Source organism: Danio aesculapii, chromosome 7 (genome assembly GCF_903798145.1).
Source record: "Danio aesculapii chromosome 7, fDanAes4.1, whole genome shotgun sequence".
Classification (NCBI taxonomy): Eukaryota; Metazoa; Chordata; class Actinopteri; order Cypriniformes; family Danionidae; genus Danio; species Danio aesculapii.
In genome coordinates, this window is record NC_079441.1 from 40,720,486 (window position 1) to 40,732,159 (window position 11,674).

The window sequence follows — 11,674 nt, forward strand, 5'->3', positions numbered from 1 at the left end:
GCGCAATAACTCATTTTGTGAAGATGATTAATCTTTCCTTTTAATTTGATAAGATACAAAACAGACACACACACACACACTCACAGACAGACACACACACACACACACACACACACACACACACACACACACACACACACACACATACAAAGGAAGGTACTTTGAAAAAACCCTGGTTGCTGGCAGCCAGTCATTTCTCCTCTAGCTACTAATAGAAAAAGGAAGTCGATGCCAGCAACCAGCATTCTTCAAAACATATTCTTTTGTGTTTATCGAATGAAGGAAACTCATGAAGATTTAAAAACACATAAGGGAGGATAAATTCTGATGTAATTTTCTTTTTTGGGGGTGAATTACACCTTTAAGTGAAAATATAAATGTTAAAAACATTCAGCAGTTGAAAACAGAAAAACATTCAGAAATTCAGGAATACTGTATCTGTGTCACTTATGATGGCACAGTGTGCGCGCGTTCTGTTCTGGGTTTTTTGCATACTTTCTGATGAAATTCCAGCCGGCTGTGACAGTCGGAAAAGTCTCCTCCCCTCACACACACCCACCGGCTGCGGCAGCTTATGTGACGCTGGGTATTGTAGTTTTGCTGTGTTAGCACTTGAATGGAAACTGTAGCTAATTACACTAGAAAAACACTACAACCCCCATGACGAACAGAAACGCGAGCGCGCTGAATGAGAGACTATTAAGGTTGGCGGGTGGATGATGATAGTAGGCAGGCGGTGTGGTCAATCACTGATACGGTTCAAACGCTTCATTATGCAGACCGGACTCGTACAAAAGAAACATTGTCTGAAGTGACTGCGCTTTTTATTTGTTAGATTTAACGTTTTCTTTTTCTGACTGACAGTTTGACCGAGCGTTAGCGTTATCAGTACAAACGCGCATCCTTCTCTCGGGCTTTTGACAGCTTGCTTCTCCAAACGGACTTGACTTTCTCACTGTGCCGATATGTTCCGCTTGCAGTCGCTGGCAGCTCGGTCGTTGATCGCCGGAGCTCTCGATCAGTGCACCCCGCTGACATCTCTTACCGGGGTGAGACACAAGTCTCAAGCTCCGTCCATCGAGAAGTACGGCCAGATGCGCTTCAGCACCGCCGAGGCTAAAGTGCCCGCCGGGCGTCTGCACGGTAAGATGCGAGAAAAGACCCTGACCATGGACACCCTGAACCCGCAGGTGAAAGCTGTGGAGTACGCCGTGAGAGGACCCATCGTTATCAAAGCTGGAGAGATTGAAAGATGCTTGGAGGAGGTAAGACATGTTTCGGAGATTGTTTTCTTTAAAGATGCAAAGTTACAGTCACATGCTCCTGACCACAGCATCCCAAGGCTACTTGTTTTTTAAAAAATAGTCTTTTTTTATCCTTTAACTTATTTGATCACAGTTTGTGGTTTATGCATACCCCAATTAAACAACCTTTAGTGTATTTTCTGGAGGGTAAATGTTAAAGTGTATGCAGTTTGTTCAGTGTTGTCTCCAGTGGTATAAAAAAGTTACAAAAATATCTTTAATTTGTAAATCATAGCATTATTGTACTTGCTTACCAAGCCACTTTACAGAAAATGTGTGTTATGCTCGGGCAGTATTCTGTTATTAGCCAAGAATTGCCCATATATCTGTAATATTCAGCTCTGAAATAATTTGTGTTTGGCTAACATGTATTCAGTTAAGCATAATGAACATGTTAGGTATTAAAGTTTAAGGTCATAGTAATAACAACAGTTTTGATTGATTTGACAAAAGGATTCAAATTACATATGGCCTTAACTCAAAGGAATTTCCAAAAGTGTTTATCGATACCTACAAAACAATTGTGATTTCTGGAGATTTTTAAGAGATGCCTTCTCTTAAGGAATATTATTTACAGGGTGTCTGCGAGGTCTTTGAAAGTCCTAAAATGTCTTAAACAAACATTTAGACCTGAACAGGTCTTAAATTCACTGAAATAATGTCTTGTAAGTCTTAAATAATTTTCAACAAGTCTTTAATTTTGTATGTGCAAGTAAAGATACCCAATCAGGTTGACTTCCAATAAATAATAATCCATCTCAAAACTTTTTTTTTTTTTTTGTTTTAGTGTGAAGAGATACAATTCACTACAGCAGTTGGACATTTTACAGCAAATTCCCCATATTAAATTCCCTAATCGGGGAAAAAAAAAAATAAAGCAACGCATCCCTTTACCGCATCGATCTTTTGTTAATAGAAAAACTGTTTACAGAAGTAACTAGGCCATTAGAAGAGTCCTTAGTGTTCAGTTTTGTAAAAGTCTAAAATTTAAATCTTAATGGTCTTAAAAGAGTTTTAAAGTCTTTGGCTTTAAGAATCCTGCAGAAACCCTGTATTTAGGCATTAAATCTGCAAACTGCTCTCATACACCTGCTAGTATATGAACACTTATATGTAATCAAGTTATATGTAAAAGTGTTTTTTTTTTATTGCTGCTTTAATTTATTAAACAAACAAACCCATACTTTTTAACTGCTAAAAAGTGAAGCATTCACCAAATAATTAATTGTAAATGTTCAGTTTAAGGCGGAAATGAATAACTAGCTGATACAGAATAACTAAAATGATATAACAATTATTCAGTGACTGTATTTAAATCACTTCTGCACTAGTTTCAAAAGAGATTTTCTGACATGCCCTCAGGGATATACTGCTTTTTCATACCATGCTCAGTGGTTGTAAGTAATGCGCAAAGAGATCCCTCCACCCATCCGCCCTGTCTTGTCTCTTGTCGTTGCTCGTCATCTTTTTATTTATTTATTTATTTATTTATTTATTATTTATTTATTTATTTATTTATTCTCTTTTTGTCTGTGTCCATGAGGCTTGTTTTGAACGGGGCAGTGCACTCGGTCCACTTTCTGCTCTACTTGCAATGCCATTATCAAAGCAGTGCAACAAAAACTTCAGATTCCTTCTAAACTGACCATTCAGCAGTAATGTTATCTAACGCTCTTTACCATGACGAAGAAGTTTGAGCTTGCATGCTCAGTGATGACAGATGAGCGTTTCGGAAAGGATTTATTTATAGCCCATGAACAGGTGCGTTTTGGATCTTTGACAAGGGCATGATCCCTCTCAAACCCTGATGGTCTCTTCATCTCATAACGTGACCTTCATTTACGGTTGAACTTTGAATCGTTGCTCCCTTTGCATGTGACTAGATGGTACAGATACAGAATGTCCACAGAGTTGTTAAGTGTAATATCACTGCGGTCGTAAGTGACGTGTAGATAAATTATTAGATTTATGCCTGTGGAGGGTCTTATTTAAAGCTGACTAATGAGCAGGTCTAATTATGCGTGTCCAGGCAAACATCCGCTTTCACTGCAGGTCTGGAAGACATAATAATTCTCCCACAGCTGTCTGGTGCATGCAAGGACAGGTCTATTTGATGTGTGTGTGTGTGTGTGTGTGTGTGTGTGTGTGTGTGTGTGTGTGTGTGTGTGTGGTTTGCAGGCAGGACATTTTATAGGCGTTGTTCTCATAGTGGGCATCTGTGTTCTTCTCTTATAGGGTGGAACAAAACCCTTCTCTGAGGTCATCAAAGCCAACATTGGTGATGCTCATGCCATGGGACAGCAACCAATCACCTTCCTCAGACAGGTAATCAACATTGCATTGACTATTCTTGTATAAAAAAACTTCTGACTTAGATTTGAGAGTAGAGGCACCAGATGGTGGGATCAGAACTTGATTAAGTACCACCAGGTGTATTAATAGTAATTTTTTTTTTCATACATTGGTAGATCAGGATAACCAAAGGTATTCTATAACTTCTCACAGCCATTGTAAAATAAAAACCGCAAGTTCTATGATTACCAATTCCAGTGTTATGGAAGTGACGTGATGTAAAAACTCAAACATAAATCCACATAGAAAAGTATATGTTAAGATTGTATTGAAACATCTGTTTATATTTCCCAAAACTACTAACCACAGAGTTATGGGATCAGAAAAATATCAATCTGTAAACATATTTTAGATTTTAAATGAGGAAAATAATCATGTGTTATGGATGTGACCAAAAAAAGTCTGCGAGTTTACAGTGTACAACATGCTTGGTAGAAATTTTGTGAATTAAAAATTTCCAAAAAAATGCACATTCCAAAAGAAACAATGGCAATCAAAATAAGAGTTGGCTCACTATTAGAACAAACATGATTGATTTAACATTTTTGCATTTATGAGGGAAATCTCTGTTATGGATGTAACAACTCTCTGTTACGGATGTAACAGATGTGAAATTGCCACTTGTGTTACTTTGGTAAATCAAAAATAATAGTTTGAAAACCTTGACGGAGACATTTTTGAGTATTTTATAGGACTGTAAAATACTTGCTTACACAAATGTAGAAACGGTTTCTCTATTTTGGTGATAACCTTATTTTTTTTTCATGGCAAGGTTGACATTTGCATGGAATTGCTCTGATATATGAACAACAACAAAAATGTGGCTTCAAGACATTTAATAGAAATCAGGGATTAGTTCTTAGTTTTATTTGAAGGAAAATTTTTTAGAATATGTATATTAAAAAGGAAACAAATTCAAACTAATAAAAGTACTACAATTACCGATAATTAAACAGCACTGGTATAAATGCAAATGTACACTATTTTATTTATTTATTTATTTTTTTTGAGGTGGAGCTTTTGTTCTGCTTTTGGCATTTCATGTTTCTCTTGCACAGTGGAAATGACTTTTCAGTTTCTCAGGCAAATCAGCAGTGGCAGAATATTAAAGTTGCGCTAACAAGAAACAAGTTTACAAAATACGGCTATTTAGTTGAGACTTCTTTCCAAATGCTTGAGGTTTTTATTTTTTATTTTAATTTTTTTATTAGTCATCCATGTATGCTTCCTCTATTGATTTTATTAACCATTGATGTCACTATTTTTAAATGCGGCACCCACACTTTAAAGTCCACCTATCCTTGCTGTATATTTTTTTTCTGTGGATGTAGACCATTAAACAGAAAAAAATCGGATAAATTCTTTTAAATTTTTTCACAACATGCATATTTGTTTGTCACAATGTCAATCACCCCGATTGTTGTATTATGTGTATACACAATAGACTTGTCCTTGGACAGAAAAAAATAATCTCCATTTAACCCTTTAACTTCCTACTATACCAAATGGTTGATCATATTTTGACTGTTTTAAATAATGACTGGTAAAGTAATTAAAAGAATGACCGTTTAAAATAATGGTTTACACACACAGCGTTGTTGGTTTACAAAAAAATTTAACTCATAATCCTGTTGCACTACTACACTTGATTTTGGTTTTATTGTGGGAAAAAAATGTTAAATCAGAATCTGAAATATTTTATGGCAAACTACAAAAAATAAAGATTTAGCGTTCAAAAATCTTTTATTTTGATTATTTTAAATAAATTGGTCAAACTTAATATTTTCAGATTTTTCATAGTATATGTATTAATCTGGTACTTTTACTATAGGCCGACATATCAACCATTTGGTAGAGGTTGATATTTTAGAAATTGTGGGATGTGTTGTAAAAAATGCATTGAGTGTGTTTAACTAGCGACATTACGAGTAAAGAAATGCGATCCAAACATTTTTTTTTCTTGGTAGGGCAGTAAAAGGCATAACCTAGAAACAAGATCAAATGTTTTTCAACACTTGCAGCATGTGGATTGTTCAGGTTAATGAGGAGTCTGAGTCCTGTTTGTGCTCATTGTAGGGTTGCATGAAAGAAAGGCGACTTTTGTTGACCACTCCACACAGTGTGTTTTGTAACACACTGCAAATTCCAGTGGCTGACGGTCTCTTATGATTGGCCTAGTTTAGTCAGAGTTGATCTGTGTTTTCATTATGAGCTCAACAAAAGATGGTGTTGTGGCCTGAGACAATTTGTAGAAATACATTTTCTTTTATAGTAATAGTTTCTGGCCATTGTGGTCATATAATTATTGAGCAAGTCAGCCGTCTCTGACAATCCATTTAGTTGCAGTGGCCACCTCAACAACAACAAAATTTGAGAGAATATATCTTAGGTATTTTAAGCTTTTGGATTTCATTTAAGAATTTGTTTGTGTTTTATCTTTGATAACAGTATATCTGTTATTGCACAATGAAAAATCTTTAAAAATCATTTTTAATCTGTGTTTGTGCAGGTGGTGGCTCTCTGCACATTCCCTGAGCTGATGGACAGCCCCAGTTTCCCAGAGGATGCAAAATGGAGAGCACGACGTATCCTGCAGGGCTGCGGAGGTCACAGTCTGGGTGTGTGAAGACCACAATGTGGAATCAGAATATAAAACTGTTTACAGAGTAGTGACTGGAAAGCATCCATGATGCCCTGTTATTGCAGATCATGCAGTTCTCAGGAAGCTGGGAAACAATAGTCCTGAATCACAACACTCTATTGAGTGTTTTGCTGCAGTAAGTGTTTTATGAATGCTAACGTATGTGTTTTTGTCACAGGGTCATATAGTGCAAGTGCTGGTGTGGAGTACATCCGTAAAGACATCGCTGCATACATTGAGCAAAGAGATGAGGGAGTTCCTTCAAACTGGGAGGACATTTACCTCACCACTGGAGCTAGTGATGGCATAATGGTAAGAATCTGTGTATGTGCAATCGAGACTGATTACTTGGCCAGTGATACCAACACTATTGAATTCTGATTTAAGACTGTTCTGCGGCTTCTGGTGTCTGGGAAAGACTCTTCTCGCACTGGCGTAATGATCCCCATTCCTCAGTACCCGCTTTACTCTGCTGCAATCTCAGAGATGGATGCTGTTCAGGTCAACTACTACTTAGATGAGGACAACTGCTGGGCCCTGGACATCAATGAACTTCACAGAGCCTATCAGGCTGCCAAACAGCACTGCCAGCCCAGAGTCATCTGCATCATTAACCCTGGCAATCCTACGGGTAGGTATTCTTGTGTGCTAGGAAACACAATGGCCTTCTGGTTGTTCGCTGGCATGTCCCCTGGAAAGAAGAGTGTGTCCTTTTCACCTCATGTTCTTTTCCAGTCATGATGCCTCGTGAATGGAGACTGATGCTGGTGACCTCTAAAGTTACAACCATTGGATTTCTAGGCATTATATTCTCGAGCCCCAGCCCTAATCCCCCCCCAAATCTTGTGCACAACAAGACAACTTTAACTTGCATATGTTCTTCTTTTTTGAGGTCCCAATTTCTTTGTTTTTTTTTCACTGGTAATTGGCAGAGTGTGCAAAATCACTCGAATTAAATAGTACTAAGCAAGTTGTTGCACAGAACTTGTCATCCTCAGTTTTTTCCTTTTTGTATTATATCGCGTAAGCTTTTCCACTTCTGTTTATTGTTCTCCACTACAGCACAAAACAACTAGTCAAATGTTTTGTGGGAAAAAGTTGCAAGCTATGAAAGAAAAACAAGTGAAATGAAACTCTCCGTTGAGTCCTATTTGATCTACTTGACTATATTGTTTTGTGTTTGAGCACCACAAAGTTGTTTTTTGTAACTTCAGCAGCTCATGGCATGTGAACAAAATCTGCAGCACGTCCAACTTACAAAAACAAAACGCAGCGCATTTGTCTAATTTTATGCATTGGTGTACACACACGTTAACACTTAGTCACGAGGCATTAAATGTAGTATAAAGCATGAGCCTGAAAAGTTGTTTAGCTGTGTGCCTTTTTAAGTTGCGTCAAGAGAGATGATTGCTTCAATTATATAATGCATGCATCTTTTTTTTTTGTTTTTTTGAAAATTATTTTTTAAATTTATTTTTATTATTTATTTTTTTTAGGTGAACTGTTTTATTTTAGTTCTGTCATTCCCTTCTCTATTCGTCTTCTCTTTACAGGTCAGGTTCAGAGTAAAAAATGCATTGAAGAAGTCTTGCACTTTGCTTATGAGGAGAACCTCTTTGTGATGTCAGATGAGGTAATCGCAACTCATGCTCTTTTGCATTCATTATATAATATTATATTTAACGTGTAAAAAAATTGAGATATTAAGCAATTAAGATATCATTGATGATGGTAATAATAATAATATTAGTAATGTTTTTGAGCACCCAATCATCGTTTTACAATGTAAGGATAATGTTAGACCTAATACTAGAGTAATGATGCCGAGTTTTCTGCTTTTTTTCTGTCACAGGAATAAATGAGGAAATAATCTTAAAATACAGTAATGCAAAGCAATATAGTGTTAATAAACACTAATACTCTTTTTCTGTAAAAGTAAACGCTGTCCTGATCCTCACAAGATACTACTTTTTAAAATCATTGAAAAAAATGAACATGAACGTATTTGGAAGTATTCTTGCCTCAGTTCCCTAAACGCAGTTTACTGTAAGTTTACTTCGTTTGACTTCCCCATGGTCACCATGTTCTCAGTGGTTTTTTGTGCTGTTACTGGCAGGTGTATCAGGACAATGTGTATGCTCCAGACTGTCAGTTCCACTCCTTTAAGAAGGTGCTTTACGAGATGGGTCCAGAGTACTTCAACAGTGTGGAGCTCGCCTCTTTCCATTCCACTTCCAAAGGCTACACGGGAGAGTGAGTGTCCCTGCACGTGCATGATTTTGCCAAGTACGACGCCCATCCTAGATTAACATCTATGTTGAGCCTGGAATATAATTTTTTGTTTGAAAATGTAATCCATAACCATCCTAAACCCAACCATAACTGTACATTTTTCCCAAAATCAGACGGGAATAATAGTTGGATAACACTCATGTAGAAGTGCATAAACCTAACCATAAGCCTAAACTTAACATAAACTATAAGCATATCCCTTAATTCTGATTGGCTGATTGGAATGTTGCTTAAGGATCAACATGTGGATGTTAATCCAGGAACATCTTCTACTTTGTGAAATCAGGTTGGCTGAGTGTCCCTGTTCTTGATCCTTCACTGGGGTTAGCATGTGCCGTCATTCGAGATGGTTTGCTCTAGATCAGCTTTCACTGACCCTTCACACACTTTCACATGACATAACCGCAGTATCTTGAAACATATTTAGATGTCGTCTGACTTTGTAATTTGCAAGATTTAAATAGACCTGATGTTGAAATGTCCACCACCTTCAGTGTCGGGTTATTGGCAATTGTAAGGATGACTTGAACCGGTCAACTGACTAGGCCTCAGACATTTTTGCTTTATATAAAAAAAAAAAAAAAGTTTAAATCTCGTTCGACATGAATTGTTATTTAAAACACTAGCTTCTCAACAAATGGAATGTGGTTTGACTGGAATTTAAATTACTTGTGTTTGTTTCAGAAGAAACCTTAATTTATGTTTCAAGTCAAGACACTACAGGTGAATATGGTAAAAATTAAATAATATTTATAACTGTATTTCCCAGAATTGTATCTTTTATTTAAAAATCCATTTAAAGTTGGAATTTGGAAAAAAGTTGGAAATATTTCAGAATCAAGGTGTCCACAGGGTCATAAAGTCTCAAATGTCAGAAACAAATATTTGCTGAAATAGTGTTGTAGGTCTTAAATAATTTTAATCTGGTCTTAATTTTCCTTTGTCCATGTAAAGCTACCCAACCCAGTCAATACTCATTCAATCACCTATCAATCCATCTAAAAAAAAACTTCTATCAAAAGTCTTATTTATTAACTCTATTTACCAATATGGTTTAATTATCATCTTTACACAACATTACCATTTGTTTAAAAGTTCTCCATGTATTTATAGCTACCCAGTGAGGACAATGACCTGGACAGACGTTTGTGCATACGTTTACTCTACTATAGTTAAAAAAACGAAATTAAAAAGAAAAGTTGTATCGAAAATAAAACCTGTATACAACTACAGTTGGCTTGTTTTGGCACGCCATTACAAAATATGCGTCTAAGAAATAGTTCAATGAGAACTAAACAAGTAAAAATCTTTTGCCAGTGCACTGTTAGAAAAATGCTTGGCGTTTTTTCCTGTATTCGTCTGAAATGTCATTCATAATGGCCTCAAAATGGTGTTTTTAAAAAGTCTTAAATTTGTCCTCATGAAACCTGTAGAAACCCTGTGAATATTTCTCAGCCCCCTCCCCTTATATGAAAATGAAAAAAACTGCAAGGTTTTTTGTATGCAAGTACTGCTAAAGTGAAGATTTATGGCCCAGTGCAGGAGAAAAGTAAAGCCTTTAAAAATATGTGGACATAAATTGATTAAAGTTGAAATTGAAAATAAATTCTTTAAAGTCTGTTTTGGATGTTTACAAAAGAAATGCAAAACACTTTATGAATGGCTATTATCTCAGAATGGACATGTGAATAAAAAGTAGCGTCTGTAGTAGGGCTGTGCTATTAATCAAAATTGAATTGGAATTGCAATTTGAAACATTGGGATTTAGTTAATCGCAAGAGGCTGCGATATATGGAATACGTATTTAATTTCCCCCACCCACAGCAAATGTGTGACAGTCTTACTAGCCAATTGAGTGAGCACACTTTCATTCTGCCAAATCAGAATTGCAACTGAATTATGCGGAACGCTCACAATAATAAAAAAAACACACACACAGGAAAGCGCGGACAAGTGGGTTATTTACAAGTGGGTTAATGGTGTTAATATACGAATTAATGTCAAAGAAAAACAGCATTAGTAATATGGGAATATTTAGATTTCAAAGTCACAGACACTAAAATCGGTACACTTAAGCGCTGTCGCAGAATTGTTGCCATGGCTTACAGATTGAGTTGAAGCTTGACCACAAAATTAAGTCTCAAATCAAATCTCAATATCTGTTAAAAATCGCAATTAGATATTTTCTCCAAATCGCACAGCCCTAGCCTGTAGTGTCTGGCTGTAATGAATGTAGATCTTATGTCAATGTTCATGGCTCAGGTGTGGCTTCAGAGGAGGTTATATGGAGGTGATCAACATGGATCCTGAGGTCAAGGCGCAGCTGGTGAAGCTTTTATCTGTTCGACTGTGTCCACCCTTGTCTGGCCAGGCTGCAATGGACGTCATTGTCAACCCTCCTCAACCAGATGAGCACTCATACCAGCAGTTCCACCAGGTCAGTCCAGTGTGAAGTAACACTGGTTATTGACATTGGAACAGGTTGCTGATCTGTAACATTTAGATGTTTACATGATTAAGCTATTGTCAATGTAAACAATCCTAAGTATTTCTCTGTTAGGTTTTGACTGGGTGACATGATGGGGTTTGTCCGATCTCTTTCAGGAGAAGTCATCGGTTCTGGGTGCTTTAGCAGAAAAAGCTAAGCTAACTGAGGAGATCCTGAATGCAGTTCCAGGAATTAAGTGTAATCCTGTTCAGGGGGCCATGTACGCCTTTCCTCGTATCTTTATCCCCCCTAAAGCCGTGGAGGAGGCCAAGGCAAGTGCTTGTACTGCAGCATTGCTATATGTGACCGAGTGTTTTTGTGAGCTAGTTTTTCAGTGCTCACAGCAAATTGTTCAAACCTTCTTTCTTTAGCACTGGAATGGCGATGCATGTTATCTGATTAAACAAGGGTGGAACCTGCAACACTAGTTTAACACTTGTTTAGAAATCCTACCTGAAAGGCCAGCTAAATGTCACTACAAATAATATGCTGTATGAATATTAGTTGTGGTGGTTTATATTCATGTAGCCTTTAAGAATCAAATGAATGCTTGCTTGCATAATAGTAGTTTGCTGCAGGTAACTGTAACTCTTACAG

The 11,674-nt window shown here is 36.9% G+C and overlaps 1 protein-coding gene across 1 annotated transcript; it reads left to right on the top strand.

Moving 5' to 3' along the window:
* The first annotated feature begins 717 nt into the window (after window positions 1–717).
* gpt2 (glutamic pyruvate transaminase (alanine aminotransferase) 2) lies at window positions 718–11,563 on the top strand. The gene is made up of 9 exons (XM_056461966.1): window positions 718–1,265; window positions 3,540–3,629; window positions 6,166–6,274; window positions 6,476–6,609; window positions 6,685–6,928; window positions 7,851–7,930; window positions 8,414–8,550; window positions 10,852–11,026; window positions 11,194–11,563. The coding sequence occupies exons 1-9, from the start codon at window positions 966–968 to the stop codon at window positions 11,446–11,448; spliced, it is 1,524 nt and encodes a 507-aa protein (XP_056317941.1). The 5' UTR covers window positions 718–965; the 3' UTR covers window positions 11,449–11,563.
* The last annotated feature ends 111 nt before the right edge of the window (window positions 11,564–11,674 follow it).